At 32.3% G+C, this 18,605-nt stretch overlaps 1 protein-coding gene and 1 long non-coding RNA gene across 3 annotated transcripts in view; one reads left to right on the top strand and one right to left on the bottom strand.

The window, feature by feature from the left end:
• Nucleotides 1-12,416, top strand: part of LOC126735443 (probable ATP-dependent DNA helicase HFM1) — a 48,938-nt gene extending 36,522 nt beyond the window's left edge. For both annotated transcript variants that reach the window (XM_050439429.1, XM_050439427.1), the window contains exons 15-21: nucleotides 895-1,031; nucleotides 1,085-1,157; nucleotides 1,263-1,451; nucleotides 1,566-1,798; nucleotides 1,860-2,065; nucleotides 2,369-3,303; nucleotides 11,832-12,416. In XM_050439429.1, coding sequence (XP_050295386.1) covers nucleotides 895-1,031; nucleotides 1,085-1,157; nucleotides 1,263-1,451; nucleotides 1,566-1,798; nucleotides 1,860-2,065; nucleotides 2,369-3,303; nucleotides 11,832-12,268 — 2,210 coding nt within the window. In that variant the 3' untranslated portion in view covers nucleotides 12,269-12,416. The remainder of the gene's footprint in view (nucleotides 1-894; nucleotides 1,032-1,084; nucleotides 1,158-1,262; nucleotides 1,452-1,565; nucleotides 1,799-1,859; nucleotides 2,066-2,368; nucleotides 3,304-11,831) is intronic.
• LOC126735450 (uncharacterized) overlaps nucleotides 1-18,605 on the bottom strand; it is a 224,282-nt gene that overhangs the window by 191,555 nt on the left and 14,122 nt on the right. The window lies entirely within an intron of this gene.

Here is an 18,605-nt window from a genome sequence, read left to right as displayed (position 1 = left end):
TCGTTCTTTCTTATGTATAACTTAATTCCTACCAGAATCATAGGACCCTATATCTAGCATACATTTTTAGGTGGTTTTAACTTTTAGGTCTCCATACATATTAAAGCCACTAGCATTTTCCGAAAGTTGTCGCTCCCCGTAAATCAGAATCTTCTCAGTTCTCTTGTAAGATGACTTATGCACCTTTATTGTAAGCAGATGAAAATTCTACTGCTATGAGAAGAAATAAATAATTTATTTTTTTTATAGGGGAGTAAAGTATGTATTGATTTTTTCTGCTTCAAAATTAATTTAAAAAATATTATTTTCTTCTTAAAATCTGCATAGAAGTAAAAAATTAATTTTGCTGCATACTTTTCATAGTTAGTTGCTTTTGTTTAATTTTTCATAATGGTGTGCGTTAGAGTTTTTAAGAATGTACAATTTTGTAATAAATTAAGCAGAGTATACAGGGTGACTTATAGAAAACACATTTTTACATTTAAAGCCGTATGAAATATTTTAGCATTGACTTTTATATTATATACCAATACTTCTGTGATTCGTTAACGTCTTATTTTCAGTTTTTAATTGATCTTAAATATGTGTACCAGTTTTTTTTCCTTTGCTTTAAACCTTGGTTTGTACATCAGTCCATATTATGTATTTTGCGTTCCTTGTTATGTAGTGTTCTTCTGTTAAATCTTTGACAAGTAATTCATTTTATATTTAGTCACTCCATAGCTTTTTCACTTTGCTCTGAAGATGGTCTAACAGACCGCATACAAGTCCGCATTTGAGTACTACAGGAAAACAACAATTAACATTGTAGTCTGATTCGTCCATCTGATGAGGACTGTTTTAGTGCAGATGGTTCTTCTATTCTATTATTGACATATAGATATTAATTTTTAGTTGGGTTTGATTGTGAATTGAAGTTAGATATGTGTCAGCCAGTTTCAGACAAAAATGCTGTTTCAAAACAAATTCCGAAGCAAACATACATGGATAGTTATATGCCTAGTGTAAAGCCTAAAAATGTCAATAATAAAGTAACTAATATTAAATTTAACTTAAAAATACAAATTAACGAGTTGTTTTTTAGGTACATAAACCAAATAGTTTAAAAAGCACCCTGGCAAATAAGAAAACTCAATCGCAAAAAAGAAATACTATTGGTAAATAGTCGTAATAAGTATTAAACAAAAAATTAATTTATATTATTGACATCTTTTCCTCTTTAAAGGGAAATTTTATTTAATGAGAATAATTATATTTTTCAGAAACCAAATTATTAAGAAATACTAGCTCTCCACCAAAAATTACATCGAAAGATAAAGAAAATATTTATACCGACGAAGACGAGTTTCTGAATCTTAATTTTTCAAAATTTGAAAATATGTTTGATAAAACTGCTGAGAAAAATAACCCTATACATACAAAGGAGCTTAAAACTGGAGCAATTGTAAAAGGTTTGCTAAATGTATTATAGAATTCTCTTCAATTTTGTAAATATTAAATTCCCACAATTTTATTGCTACAATATTATTAACACTTACATTAAAAATTGTACATAACTTTTTTAGAAAAGCCAAAAGCTTTTTGCTTGAACTTTGATAGTAATGGATCAGATAACAACACCAGCTCTAACAATAATCTAAATGTAAATATGGAGGACTCTATCTCTAATATAACTGAAAACAGGGAGACAATTTTTAGTGAACTTTCTAACTTGAAAGTCTGTGACCAGATGACACGAAAATATTCTAAAACTGAAAAGAAAGCTGAAAGTGTTGACAAGAAGAGTGAGCAAAAAGAGGTAAATCAATAAGGTAAATAAATAAAAAATGTTATAAATAAGTATTATATTTTTATTTCAGTGTGACAATAAGAAAAATTATGATACTTCTCACGCTACATTTCCTTTATTAACAAAAGAAAATAAAAGTACAAACATTGAAGAAAAATACTCAAACGATATTCCTTCGAAAAGTATAAAATGGCGATCACCCCTTATACATTCTCCAAACGTCAGATTCTCTCCTAGAAGTCACATAAGTAAAGAGTTCGGCCAGTCGAGCAATTGGTGAGTTAGAAATTACCTAATTCTTACATTTCAAACAAAAAACATTCTGTTTAGTATTAACATCAGAAGAGCCCTTTCTGAGAAGTCATAAAAAGTATAGAAAAAGGTATTTCTATGAAACCTGATACAGCTAGTTAATTACAAAAACGTCATTTATTATTTAACTTGGGTAAAATTAAATTAGAGAACAGCTTAGATTTAAATATATTAAAAAAAGGTTATTTCGATAAAAACCCAAGTTAATACTCCATTCATTAATTTTTTTATTAAGTTTTTTGTAGTCTAATACTACGTTTTTTTCAGCTTATTAAACATCAGTATGATTCCTGAATTGGAAAATCCTTGTGCTATCCTTTTGAACTCACAAAAAAGAAGTTCACTTAAAGCAGAAAGCCCTAAGAAGGTACTGAAAACTTCTTTAAAGCGCAAAAATCCATTCCCTTTAAGCGATCAGGAGAATGTCGAAGAAGAAGATGACTTTTCGGCAAATGATAAGGATATGGAAGAGTCTAATTTATTTGAGCAATTATCAAGCCGGAACAATATGAAGTTAAAAAAGAGAGACCTAAATGCTTCACAGAGTAGTGTAGGAAATTATTACACACAATTAATGCAATCAACACAATCTAAAAAAGAAAAAAATATTTTGAGTGATAGAATTCTGGAAGTTCAGCCGTCTCAGTCTTGGATCCAGCCTAATAAACACGAATTTATCATAAATAACCCGATGCCAGGAGATTTTCAGATATCTCAGGATTTATTTAGCGAAGCTGACATCTCACAAAATATAAGTCAAAATCATAAGGTTTTGCCTTCGAATTATAATGAACTGCCTGCGGAAATTAGCCCTAATCACCTAAGATCAACGAGAGGTTACCAACGTGAAACTCCGACTACTGATTATAACTGCTGCCTTGATCAAAATTATGGACGAAGACACCTTGAAGAATGTTATATACCATCGCCAGCATATCCAAGACATTCACACTATTTTTATCCTTCGAATCACTGCCCGGGGCACTCACCATCATACAGATGCTGTTCACATCAATGTGAACGACCAGCCCCAACGTATTCTAATCATTATTTCACAGACACACAGTCAATGCTGCCCTCGATTTGGAGAAATCCAGTGAATGATTTTGGAAGGTGTTCAGAATATTATCCGGTAAAAGAACAATCTCGCTTCCTGTTTTCCAGACCTAGCCAACAATTAAGTCATAATGAAGATCGTTTTGGTAAATATGTTAAATTATCATCTTATTCTAATATTATTTTTTAAATCACCTTCATTTCAAATTAGACTTTCAAATTTTAAATCCCATAATGTGACAAGTTTCTTCTTCGGTGGTACTATTGCGATGTTATAATTAGTACCAAGCTTCAGTTGATGAACTCATATCTCTCCGAAAGATTGGGTCTTATAAAATGCAGATAATCAAATAAATAAATCACCTATAACTGCGTACCTCACGCTATGCATTAGATCAAGACAATAAATAGTTTTGGTTAGTGGTAAAACTGTTTTGTGTTATGAGTATGACAAAAAGGTTCCAATAGGTAACTAGTATTTTAACCATAGATTAGAATACTAGTCCGAGGGGTGATTAAAAGATGAAAAAATGACTTCGCAATTTCTTGATGCCAGTATGGTAAATATCTTATTGTTCCAATAAGAATGGCTGTATTTCGAAAAATATTAGTTTTACATTTGCGGGAAAAAATATCAATATTATAAGTTATAGTGTATTATAAGTTATGGGCACGTAAGCTTCGGTAAATTTAGTTTTTTTTGTTTCAATCCTTTTGTCCAATTTGCTAAAAATTAGTAGTAAATTAGTTATAAGTTAGTAGTAACAAGTAGTGCGGGTAGGTTAAATATATCTTTTCATGTAAATGTGTTTAAATCTGGACTACCTTTATTAAGAATTATATGCAAAATTATATATATTCAATTTTTCTTTTTAGTTTAATATTAATTATTCTATAATATATAATTCTTTAAGGGCGAGTTCTAGCTGACTAATGCCAACTTGAACAATGCTACTTAGCATTGACCCTTTATTATTTCCTTATTTCTTCAATTTACAAACATTTTGAAAACAGGATAAAAAAAAGTCGGAAAAATATTTATATCGATGTTTTTTATACAGTGCTTTCATTTCAAAACGATCCACCCTTAATACCTCTCTTAAAAAAAAAACAAAAAAAAAACACGTTAAATTAGATATACAGGGGGACGTTTAATCATGCATTTACTGAAGTTCTGTCAATCACCTCCTCACCTCCAGCTAACCTCACTTTAATATGTCAAATGGGAACCCCCATCGTGTGATACATCATAGTAAGCAGCGTAAAATTCTCTATTCAACGGTACCAAAAAAAAATGAAATCGGTAAATGTGTAAGCAAATAGCGAAAATGTCTAGAAATAATGAATATTTTATTTACGCCAAACTTTGGTATTTTAAATGAATACTTTTAGTGTGGTACCTACATCATTTTAAAATTCTTAAATATTTTATAATAGATCATCAAAAAAAAAATACAAGCAATTTAGAAGTTAAAATGTGTGGTAACAAAGAGTATATTTAGTTCAAGCAAATTATTTATTTTTTTAAGTAAAGAATGTGTACCGTTATTTGCCAGAAAAAAGAGTGTCTTCAAATTTTTTGCATTTTTAAGGCGTTTCAGGCGATTTATTATTGTTAAAACTGCCAGTTTGACGCGTGCAATTTTTCAATTTTAGTTAAACCAGTGAGTTAATAAAATGGTATATACGCTAGCCGAAAGAATAGAAATAATTTTCCTTTATGGAGTTCAAGATCGGTGTGCTCGCAGAACCGCGAGAGCATTTAATGAAAGGTATCAAGATAAAAACGTGAGCCGTAAATACGTATTAGAATTGATACGAAAATTTGAAGAGACGGGATCGATTTGCAATAAGAAAAAATATGAAAATAGAGTTGTCGATGAAGCATGCCAAGTTGAAGTACTAGGACAATTTGCTATGGATTTAACTTTGTCTATACCAAAGGCCGTAGAACTAACAAATATTTCCACTGGTTCCGTACATAAAGTTTCAAAAAAAAATAAGTTCTTTCCTTATAAAATTCATATTCTTCATGAACTCGGAGAAGATGATTTTGATAGGAAAATTCAATTTCGTGGAGTGATGTGCCAGCGAATTGACGACGATCCCCATTTATTGAAGAACATTTGCTTCAGTGACAAATCGACCTTTTTTTTAAATGGCCTGGTGAACATACATAACTGTAGATACTGGGATAATGAAAATCCGCATGTTTTTCGGGAAGGCCATACCCAATATCCCTAAAAAATTAATGTTTGGGCGGGAATTTATGGGAATGAAATAATCGGGCCATTTTTTTTTGAAGAAAATTTGACTGGCGAAATTTATTTAAACCTTTTAGAAAATGCAATATACCCTTCCATCATCCAATCTATGGAAAAGCAAGTAGATCAACATGGTGCTATATTATTGAATGAAAATAATATACATTTTCAGCAGGATGGAGCTACACTTTGGTAGTTCGAGAGTGGCTTGATGAAAATTTTCGAGAAAAGTGGATTGGCAGACGTGGTGCAATCGAATGGCCTGCGCGGTCTCCGGACCTAACCCCACTAGACTTTTTTCTTTGGGGCTACTTAAAAAACAAAGTTTATAAAACCCTACCTGAGAGTATTGAGAATTTAAAAAATAGAATATTTCAAGAATGCAGAGAAATTAGCGGGCCTTGCCAATGTTCGATAGGAGTTTGAAAATAGGCTTTTTTATTGTCTTGCTAATAACGGCGCGCATTTTGAACATTTAATAAAACAAATTTGTTAAACTAATTAAATTTGTTTTTCTACCCTACCGATTTACACTTCAATTGCTTCTTGGTCAATCAATTTTATTTTTTTTTACAACCATTGATAGCATAATGAATGCCCTTTAAAATAATTTATCACACCATGGGGTAGCCATTTGACATACCAAAGTTTGGCGTAAATAAAATATTCATTATTTCTAGACATTTTCGCTAACTATTTGCTTACACATTTACCGATTTCATTTTTTTTGGTACCGTTGAATAGAGAATCATCACACGAAGGGGGTTCCCATTTGACATATTAAAGTGAGGTTAGCTGGAGGTGAGGAGGTGATTGACAGAACTTCAGTAAATGCATAATTAAACGTCCCCCTCTATATCTAATTTAACATGTTTTTTTTTTTTTTTTTTTTTTAAGAAAGTTAAGGGTGGTTCGTTTTGAAATTAAAGCACTGTATAATAAATATCACTAATTGCCAGGACATTTCTATTTAACAAAGCCGTTTTGATTTGTCGTCTCATGCGAATGTAGCACTGGAAAAACTTTCCGCATGTGTTTTGTAATACTTTGTAACCGCATTGTATGTAAAACCGCACTAAAACAGTGACTTCTTGTGCCGGGGCTGATGAGGAGATCTAATGTGAGAAACACATATACAAATCAACATATACAGGGTGACAGTTTAAAAAATTGAAATACCATATATTATAAACGAAAAACTGGATAAAAAATGCCGAAAACCGTTTCTATAAAATGAAGGGGGAACAAAAACAAGCATATTATCTCACCCTTATCTGCAAACTCTTGGACAGGGTGGAACTACTCCTAAAATATTACGTAGAAAGGGAGGCCGAGGAATACTTCATCTTGCAGATCTTAAAAACTGGTTCTCAACGATACCATAGAACATAAATGCCACATTTCAGAAAATTGTTCTCTGTTTATCAAGGAAAATAATAAATGAAAACACATTTTTGAAATTATTTATTATTTAATTAAATGGCTTTGATGGCTACCGATATACTGGCATGTGTTATTCTAAATGTCAAGGCCATAGGTATTTTGTATTGGTTTATTTTATATGGCTTTTTTCCGAAAAAGCATTGTTTATAAATATTAGCATTTTATTAATACATAATTCACTTTAAAAGTAACTTGTATTAACTAAATATTATTTTAAGAACAGTTAACTTTCGGTTCAGTTTAAACGAAAAGCAGGACTTTTTATCTTTAAGAATATTATACAGCATTGCTGAACGTTATTTTCATTTATAGTTCCCAAGATAAATATTTCGTTTAAAAGGGACAACCCAACGTTTTAAGTAAAGGCATTTATGTCAAAATGTAAGCCCGAAGTATGTTCGCTAAATGATGGAAAAATTTGAACAAACTGGTTCTGTTATGAATAAAAAGAGAAATCAACCAAGATAATGAATTCAACTTCATCAACTCATCAAGCAGCTGTAGCAAATGTATTATCCCGTGAATCAATAAGAAAGTTAAATTTTGTCCCTAGAAACTGCAAATACTGCAAGAACTTGGTGACGATGACTCGGACAGAAGAATCCAGTTGTGAAATAATGACAGATAGAATTGCGTCCGAACCTTACTATACTCTATTTCAGAAGTGTATAGAGCAATAAACTGGGGAATTCCGTTCTGTTTGGCTACATTTCGTGGTAGTTCATAGGCGCAGGTACTTATAAATTAAGTAGTACTTATAAATAAAAGTATAGTTAAAAATATTTGTTTCAGTGATGAGTGTACCTTTTATTTAAATGGACATGTTAATAAGCAAAACTATCGTTGTCGGCGACACGTTTTATTACATGTTACATTTGATTTTCAAAATGACGGCCAGATGCCATTTTGAAAAATAAAATTAAATAGAAAGGGAGGTCATGCAATACCTCGTTTGAAAGCTCCCACTGAATGATTTATGGTCCGAGAAGTCATTTATTTTACCCATAGCAAAATTGCAGCCTTTCAAAATCTTATTTTTCCTATTTTTTTTTAAAATTTTCTTTACTTTTTTTGTTCAGGTGTAATTTTATTTGTAGGTGGGTTGTTGTGTAGCTCACTATTCGCTGGGAGGTTAACCGATTTAATTTTACTGCAACACTTTGCACTGTTGAATAGATATTTTAATGCTGCTTACAATGATGTGTCACACGATGTGGGCTTCCATTTGACCAATCAAAGTGCGGTTAGCTGGAGGTGAGGAGCTGATTGACAGAACTTTGAAATCAGATAGAAAATTAAACGTTCTCCTGTACATCTAAATTTACGTGTTTTTTTTTAAGCTATTAAGGGTGGTTCGTTTTGAAATGAAAGCACTGTATACAGCAACATAACTCCCTCTTTTTAAAATACAATAAAACACATTGTATGAAATCCCCCCATTTTCCATACATTGAGTAAGGTGGTTTCTAGCGTTTGTTGGCCTTCTCAACAAAGCAGCGGATATATGGATAATAATGTAGGTTATTGTGAATTATAACGAGTACACGCGTAAATTACAGTGGAAAATCCAAGGACAAAAGCATATTTACGCGCAGAGCGCCGTAGGGATTACAAGATTGAAGAAGTTTCTATTTGCCTCTATGTTCCCAAGTGATCTGATTACTGCAATTTTAAATATTCCGTGGATCTATTTTAATTTTAGCCTCGATATCAGAATAATAGGTTGGGTCGAAAGTGAAAGCTGCATATCGTCAGCATAGGAGTATGAAAATTTGATTATCTTGGCAACGTCAAAAGTATATAATAAAAAGAGAAGTGGCTCTAAAATAGACCCTTGAGGCACACATGTGGGTACATTTTCTAAACTTGGCAATTCTGCGTTCACCCTGATGAACTGATTTATGTCTAATAAATAATACTTAAACAAAAGCGTCAGTCAGTCATTAGTCGTTAAACTTTTGCAAACGGTAATTCATGATCGACACGAAAAATTTAGTAGAATAAAAAATAAGGATAAATTGCGGTCAAGACCCATCCCGATTTGATGATTTATGTGAGCTAGTGCCGTTGCCGGTCAGGACCAAATCTTAATTTTTTACAGAATAGGCAAGCCTAAATTTATCATATGTAAGAATAGGTTATCTATGCCTGCAATGTTAAATTTAAAACCATGTGAACTCATTTCGGTGCACTCAATCACGTGCGGAAGTCAAAACGTGCATCGCCGTATCTCTCCTTCAGAAAATAATTAATAGTTTCGAAATCAGCTTGAGTGCTAGGGTTCGCGGGAATTGATGTAATAGCATTGAGGTCTTGCAGATGTGATGGCAACTCCGGTCTTGATCGAGAAGCTCTTATGCTCTTCCACATTCTCGTTTTCAAGTTCTAAATTACCCGTCTTTTTTCACCTCACGGACTTTTGATCTAATGACATTTTGACATTTAAACTATTACTTCAAAAATAACTTTATTCCTACTCGCTTAAAGTGCATACATTATTTCATTCAAAATATTCGAAGAAATGCACTACGTTTATTAAGTTTTGAAACAGCGCTCTCAGCCTCTACTGTAAAATGCTTAGTATTATTTTTTATAATGTAAAATAAATAGTAAGAAATGCTCTTTTAAACAAGACCTATCTCCTTTTACTTCGATTACCGAATCCGGAGTTACTAACATTTAAAGAAATGTAGACCTACTTTCCCCCACCACTTTCTTTTAGTATTTGAGATGAGATAAAAGTGATATAAACAAAAAAATTATAAAATTTACTGAAGATTATTTACCTCACACCACAAGCAAGACAGGGCAAACATGTCATTGAAATGGTGAAAAAAAATTCAGGCGGTAATAATAGTACTCCTAAACCAGTAAAAAAAATTCTTATAAATATAGGGTGGAAAACGCATACTAAGGGCCACTGAAAGGGTGAATTTTAAAAAAGGTTTTTTAAAATTGTAGGCTTTAAAAACGAAGTTTAAAAAAAATCCTCTGCCATAAATTTTTACTCTAAACTGGGTGATACTAAAAAATTATTTAAAAAATCGAAAAGGATAGTTTTTGCAAGAGTGGGCGATTGTTTGAGAAATAACTTGTTTGAAGTTATTTTTTCCCCAGCATGAGTTTGGTTGATTTTTAAAAGCTGCATACTTTGTCCTACAAAAAAAGGAACTTTTGTTGCACATCGATGGTTTTCGAGAAAATTGAAGTTTGCTTTGAAGGGTTCAGTGCAAAAAAATGTTCTGGTACACAATTTTTGTCAGCTTATTATTGTTGAGTGTGCATACACGTAAAATCTCTGAAAATCTTATTCTGCGTGGATGACTCTTCATACTCAACTCCATATCATACCCAAAGAGTACAAGCTTTTGCTCCAGCAGACTATCCCGCTGGAGTCATCTTCTGTCCCGGGTTATTAAGAAAACTGGTACAAGAACCTCTTTTTTTGGAAATGTTTTATGCACGGATGAAGCAATGTGCACAAAATTGAAGTTTCATTTACCAAAAATCACATCACTGGTCCGATAGAAATCTTCATGCTGTTGTGGAAAGTCGACACCAAGAAAGTACGAAAGCGCTAGGCAGCAATTTTTCTAATTTATTACATGCTTTTTTTTGGCAAGAAAAAGTATCTAGTTTTCAAAAAAATGAATCTACGATTCAAAAAAAATAACCTCAAAAAAGTTATTCACGAAATCACCTCCTACTTTTACAAAAACTGCCCTCCTCGACTTTCCAACTAATTTTTCAGCATCACCATTTGATTTGATTTCAAAATTTATGGCAGAGGATTTTTTTTCAGTATCACAATAGCTAGATAAAACATCTCTTGTTCCTAACATTGGTTCAATCTAGATTTTTCTTCTGAAATAAGGTTTTATTTCTTTTCAATTTTCATAAAAAATAATGTTAGATAGGATATTGAAAAGAAGAAATGAGCTCAGAGGTCAACAGATAAAGCCTTAGCTTTTGGGTATATCAAAAAATCTATTATACCTCATGTAAATAAGTGGATTGAATTAAATATAATGAAAGGTATCGTTAAAGGTACAAGCTCACATTTCTTCTAAATACATAAATAAGTATATTGTCTTCTTCTCTTTAATAATTGAGCGTATAGTATTTTCTAAGTCCATATTTACCTAAATATAATGACGTAATACCCAACAAAATAGGTAATTGGTCAAAATTATATTTGTAAAATTCAACAAAATTCAACGCCATTGGCAAAGCATAAAGAAACTTAAAAGAAGTTTCTTTATGCTGTGCCATTGGTTTAAGCTAATTTTCTAAGAATATTTTTTTGGTAATTTTTTTATTTATTAAAATAAACGGGACCTTTGGTTTAAAATAATTTTTGTAAAATTTGTAAATAGTCAAATTAATTTTTGTAATTATTAATAGTTCGTTATTTATTACATTATTAACTTAAAAGATTGATTTATTTCCAATTGGGTTTATTTAAAATTAATTTTTCGAGAGATCTAAACCAGTATTTTAGTTGTTTTGATATTGTTTAGAAGAACTTTTTTAAATAAATAAAATGCAGAGGTTTTATTACCAGATCAATTCAAAGTTTGTTGCTTATTACAAAATAATTTATACAGCAGTACGGTTATATAAAAGGTTCTAACTTTTAACTCGATTATTTTATATTATATAAAATGTCTTTAATATTTTAAAATTGAAGCTTATAAAAAAGAAATAAAATAAGTGTTATCAAGGAAAACAGAAAATATTCGTATCCCTAATAGCTATAATCTGTTCAGAACACAATCATTGTGCAATATAATGATGATTGATTGGCACTTTTTTAATTCGGCGGCCGACTTATGCGCCATATCGATTTTTAGTGGGACACCCGGTACCTAGCAAAAACTTAAAAACAGTAGAGAATAATATAAACAGAGAGATAACAAATAGTTAGAGAATAGTTAGTATTGAAGTAAATTATATTTTACTTACAGGTGCAAGAAATTTAGGAGGTCTACCCATCTATCCTCAAGAGGAAAAAGATAACAATTTTTGGAATGCACCAAATACTAATCAGAAGGTGACTACGTCAAGATATTCAGAGAATTGCAGGAATAAAACAGCTGATCTAAATCTTTCTCAAGGAAATTTGGGAGCACTATTTTCTTATACCCCTAAAAAGCAGCTACAAAGCAGTTCACAGCAAATAAGTTTACCATATGGGAAACCTCCAACAACTCTATATCCTCAAAGCTATAGTACACCTCAACAACGCCTCTTGAATTTTGAAAGATTTGAAGAGGGGATAAATAATAGAATTTCAGTAACGAGAAATGAATTTTGCGTTAATGCCAAGACGGGTGCGAGGAATGCAGTGGATGAAGAAGGAAAGGTTAGAAACCGGTATTATTTTCAAGATAGAACTTTATAATTTTAAAATTTTTGTTTCTATTTTAATACAAGATTCAATTTTTTCTAAATATAGTTACTTGTTTGTTAATCGTAATTTGTGACTCGTAAAGTAAAGTGATTATTGTCGATCTTGAAAACGTTAAATATTAATAAAAGTTTACTTTAAACTACATGCGTTTTTATTTTTGTATATTCATTTCATTTATTAAATGAAATATACGGTAAGTTATTGGGACGTTGCCATAATAATTTTGTCTTTAATTACTGCCTTTTCTCTGATGAGCTTCTTTATTTCTTTTGCAAACGGAAACAGTTTATAGCAGATTAAGTATATACAATATTTTCTGAAATTCAAACTTAAATCCGTACAAAAGTAGCCACAAGAAAGATTAAAGATAAATATTTAAGCCTTTATACCACCCTTAAAGCGATCTGCAAGGAAAGTCCTACATAATACCCGGATTACACGAGGCTAGATTTTCAAGCTAGGATAGCAAGCTAGATATCCCGGTGTCCTAGCCTGAGTTACTGTCCTGGCTTGGCGCATGCTAGAACGGTTTACATGTGGCTAGGAAATTTTAAGCCATTAGCTAGTACTATTGCGAGATCAATAGAGCAACAAATTCACTGAAAATGGTAAATATTTCCAAAAAAAATAATGTTCGACTGAAACAGTTACTTCGAAAACTGTTAAATTGCATTGGATGAATTAACAGAAGTTTTATTGGAAAAACGCGTTTAAACAAGACCATGGATTTTAAAAAGGAATGAACGTGGATCATCCGCACTGGTTTTAGAAAAACTTAGATTATCGCAATGAAGGCTTAAAAGAGTATATCAGTATTTTACGAATGGTGCCAGATGTGTTTGATATTCTGTTGAGTCTTGTGATGCCAAAAATTCAACGACAGCATACTATTATAAGAGAGGCTTTACCAGCAAGAGTAAAGTTGGAGATCACTTTAGATTTTCTTTCATCCGGCATTAGTTACAGAAGACAGAGTCACTTTTACCGGGTTTCGAAGTGTTCCATATCTAAATTCATACCAGAGGTATGTGAAGAAATCTTCAAGGCACTGAAAAAAAACAAAGGTTAGTACTAATAATAACTTTATATTTGTTTATTTTTATATTATCACAATATGACAAATACCTAAGGTAATAAAAAAATTATGCATTGCGGAATGCTATAGCAATAGGATTCTCATTGTCCTGGCGTAAAAAATCTAAATTAATCTCGTTGATTGGATTTTGTCTTTGATAATTGTTAGCTTCATTTTCTGTAATTATTGACAAATCCGACTCTCCTGATGTAAGTGGTAATGGCACAGTATTAATTGTTGTGTATGAATCTGAAGAGCAATGACTACTAGGCGTCCGGGATGTAAATGTTGTGTTTACGCAGTTCAGATCTTCATTGCGAGACTGAGATAATATGGCATTGATCCGAGCAATAATAGCTCGTGCAGTAGATAACATATTCAGTTGGCTACTCACAAAAGTTCTAAAAATATAATGCTCATTTTGTTGTGCTGTAGAATGCTAACCCGTATGTGTACTATTTAAATTATCCTTTATTGACTTTATTTCCTTAACCAAAGATGCCACTTCTGCAATTTTTCTCTCTCGGAGTTGGAACTGACATTTTATAATTTGATTTACTAGTAGTTTCCGCAGTTGTTGTCGCAGACTCGTTGCGTTGTGGTTTATTACCTGTCGCAGATGTAGATGGCCGTGATGAACAATTTTCAGAATTTGAAACGTCTTCACTGACATTACTATTATCATTCCAGCTGTTGTTAATATTTTCTTTGCTAGTTTCAATGTTGGCTAGGCTCACTTGACTGTTATCTTGCTATTCATGCTGATTCTTGACTGTGCTACAACAACAGAAAAAGAAACACTTTAGTAATAATTATTATAATAAATAGGTATATTATTATTTTTTGCAGATACCAAATAATGCTGATGAATGGGCGAAAATAGAAAATGGATTTAGAAAGAGATGGAACTTTCCTTTGTGCTATGGTGCCATTGATGGAAAACATATTTAAATAATTGCTCCCGGTAATAGTGGAAGTATGTACTTCAGTTATAAAAAAAGGGTTCAGTATTGTTCTTATGGCATTAGTAGATGATGACTATTGCTTTCGTTATGTTGATGTTGGGGCTTGTGGAATGGCATCAGATGGAAGTGTATTTAAAACTTGCTCCATATATAATAAACTAGAGAATAATCTTTTACCAGAGGGTGGAGTGAACAGAAACTGCAGGACTTGAAGGGCTTATGTCAACAAGAGAGTAATCATTCTTCGATATCAGCAATGACGAGAAGAGAGACTTTTAAAACCTACTTTAACAACGATGGTGCGGTGCCTTGGCAATTAAAAATGATTTTTTGACTGTTTATTTATGTGCGCGCCGCAGAGAAAACGCGCTGCTTTTCAAAATTTCCCTGTGTTGACACCCATTATTTTATTATAAATATATAAATAATGCAATCTTATTTACTATTGTTTTCGTTTTCATTGGTATACATTTGATAAAACTGTGCATTTCTTAGAACCTGCTCCAGACCTGGTTGATTTTTCAATTTTTGACAGTTCCTGACAGTAAGTGGTTCGTAAATTTTTTATCTTCATTTTTATGTCTTTGATAGACATTTCTATGCCGAGTTCTAAGAATTTACCACTTATTTTTTGTAGTGCTGAATCACGAATAGACATCTTTATATGATGGAATAGTGGCGTTCCACAGACATTTTTCCTTACGATACATTTGTACAAACTTTAAATTAATCTCGGAACTTAATTTTGGCATGTTAGTTTTAGAAGCACGCGGTCATCTGTAAAAAAATAAAGCAGGTCGACATTACGCACTTGCCGTTCGAAAACACTAGCCTTGCCGGCCATACGAGGGTGGTATAGAAGCCAGGATGTAAAACCAGTAGAGGAACACGCTAGTAGCTTAACAAAATAGAACTCCATGCTAATAAACTATCCTAGCTTAAGACAGTGGCTTACTGTCTTTCTTACTAACTTACTAGCCTACAGGCGAAACTAGTTCTGTATACATGAAGCTAGTAATACTTGCTTGCTAGTTTAAAAGCGCTAGCTTGCTATTCTAGCTGGAAAAACTAGCCTCGTGTAATCCGGGCATGATTGCCAATCGCAATGGTAAAAATAAACTAACAGTATGTAAAATTATTATCATTTAACTTACAAGCAATAAGTAATATTACAATTGTAGCTATAAATGTACTCACTGAGTACAGATATGACGAAAGGAATTTGTGTTGTTATATCTGTGCTAAGAGACAAGAAATTTTAATAACCACTTGGCATTTTTTTTTTAAATAATTAAATTACATTTTTTAATTCGGTGGCACTCCAGGAGACATTTTGTTTATGTCTTTTTTGACATTTTTATATTTCATTTTGCATAAAAATTATGTATTTACATCCAGAATTATTTATCAGAAAATAAGTTTAACGGATTGACCTCAAATACGAGAATACGAACTGAGATCCATTATCTGAACGTACTACTTCTGGTTAACCATATCTAGCAAATAACTCTTTCAGCTTAGAGATAATTATATTCTCGGTCATTGATTGAAGTTTAAAAATTTCAAAAAATCTAGAAATATAAACAGTTACAATAAGGTACCACGTTCCATCAATTTTTTGCCATGCACGATTTGGAATATCGTCTTTACAGAAATATTTTTTTAAGTTAGATCTAAACTAAATGCAATGTGGACAATTGCGAACAAAATTTTCTATTTTAGTGGATAGTCCTGGCTACCAAACTGAAGACTTGGCTCTCGCTCTACACTTTACTATACCTTGATGACCCTGATAAATGAAACCTAAAGTTTTCGATTGAAGAGATTGAGGAACTATTAATCGTGAACCACGTAATAGATAACTATCACATTCTGAAATGTCATATCTATGTTGGAAATAATTAGAAAGTTCTGGATCTATTTAATTTTTCTGGAGCCAAGCTGAGTGAATGTATTCTTTAAGTTTTGAATAAATCGAATCTTTATTTTGCTCAGATTTAATCTCTTCTAAGAAATAAGGTTTAATTTCGAAATTTGTAGTAATTAACTTTATAAAAGTGTTTGTTTCTAAGGCTAGCTCGTCATTTTCAGAAAATTTAGAGTTTTTCTCAAATTTTCGGGACAGAGCATCCGCAATGACTAAATATTTGCCTGGAACATAGATTTCGTAATAATATCTTAAAAGTCTCAATCTAAACCTCTTTAAGAAGCATCAGCAGAATTGATAATCTTCTGGCTGGGGTCAAAATATTCAAGAAAAGGACTCTCTTGTAATAATTTCTTAATTTTCTCGAATGTCTCTATTTAAACGAGATTCTAAGACATCAGATCTGTTAGGAATGAATCAACATGAAAAATTAACCATACTTAAAAAACGCAAAAGTTAATGTTTATCGGAAGGCTCAGGAAACTTGACAATCGCGAGACTTATCCTCAAACCACAATTAATTGTTTATATTACATTATAATATGCTTTGCTTAGGATTATTTTTATATTTAAGGAATCGCTGGTAATAAATATCGTTAATATAATAAAGCATCGTTAACATTAATATTGTGTCAAAGTCTCGGCTAATACCGATGCTGTTCATATTTTTCTTTACCTAGTTTAACGCCCTTTTGTGTTAATAAATGTTTTTCAAAAGACCGTTCGTCGATATCTGAATTTAACTGGCACTGCGAACAGGATAGTGCAACTTTACCCTTTATCGGTGTGCCGTTGTGTAGAAGTGATTGTCAAATCTTAGTGCACTATCCATCAAGAATCTGAAGTCATCGACCAACCCCAAGACTGCAACCCTTGGTACTGCGACTCTTTTGGAGAAGACCAAGCCGAGAAACTGCTAAACCGCCTACCGTGTCGTCAGGGACCTAGCTAATCCAAGTGCTGCCTTGCCAAACATCTCATCTGGACCAGAACGATTTAAGCCACGCCTTTATAGGGACTTCTTTGGTTGTAAACCTATACTGTGCAAACTCTATGGGTCATCCCTTGATTGGACTGTAAGTTTTTGTTTGAATTGCCATTATTTAATGTCTAGTTCATATCCGTCGCAAAAATTAAGAAATATATTAATACGAAATAGTATGATTACGAGCTCTCATACTTTTATTTACCACAAAAGCAATTGACAATTTTAATTGATTCTAGTGCGTCTGATTCTATCATATCTCCTAAAATTGCGAACAAATATTCCGACAAAACATTTTTGAACCTTTCAAAGTAACAGCATGCAAGAACACTTATAAAGAAACCAAAAATTTAAAAATGTATTTGCTAGAAGAGCTAGGTATAAAAAACGAATTTAAAATGAGAGTATTAAATTGGCATAACGATTTGGATGCCTTAATAGGATCAAAAGATCTTAAGACTTAAAAGCCTTGCTAGATTATGAAAGCAAAACCCTGAAGTTACAAAACATGATAATACCCTTCTCTCTGGCTTACAATAAGCCCCTCTTGCATCTGGTACACAATTTTAACAATAGCTTTTTAAAAATTCTAGTAAATTTCGAAAATGGTGTCGATATTTTGCCATCATTTGACACAGATAATCATATTATACCTAACAGTTTAGTAAAAATTAAAAATGGCTTTTGCACTATTCCCAACCCCACGCCTACCGTCCACGTAAATTTTCATTAAAGAATAAAAGTCATCCCCAAGATCAATTCGATATACTGAACCCATTCAGACCCAATTTTAGAAAAATTTTACCCTGAAAACATCTAACGTTTCGATCGTTTAACTCCTCTCGAAAAATCAAAAATTTTACCCTGATGTCATGAATATAAAGACATGATATCACATAAGTATCACGAAGGGTGTGACGTCAGTTTTACCAGTCAAACCAAACATAAAATTCGAACTAACACAGACAGACCTATTTATGTAAAATCCTTTCGACATCCCCCTCTAATGAATATTGAAATACAATCTCAAATTCAGAAATTACTAGACAAGAAAATAATTCGTCCTTCAATATCTCCGTATTCCGCACCCGAGTGGATAGTCCCGAAAAAGCCCAATGCTTCAGGCATCCAGAAACATAGGATGGTGATCAACTATACACCCCCTAACAACGAGAGAATAGAAGAAAAATGGCCCCTTCCCCAAATTGATAAGATTTTAGATAATCTCGGAAAATGAACGTACCTAACGACCCTAGATCTCGCCTAAGGATTTCATCAGATAGAAATGGACTCTGATTCTATCGAAAAAACGGCCTTTACCGTCAACAATGGTCATTTTGAATACCTCGGAATGCCCTTTGGCCTCAAAAATGCAC

The sequence above is a fragment of the Anthonomus grandis genome, chromosome 4 (assembly GCF_022605725.1).
Source record: "Anthonomus grandis grandis chromosome 4, icAntGran1.3, whole genome shotgun sequence".
Lineage (NCBI taxonomy): Eukaryota > Metazoa > Arthropoda > Insecta > Coleoptera > Curculionidae > Anthonomus > Anthonomus grandis.
The sequence above is the reverse complement of the archived record's forward strand: the minus strand, read 5'-3'. Positions and strand labels throughout refer to the sequence as shown.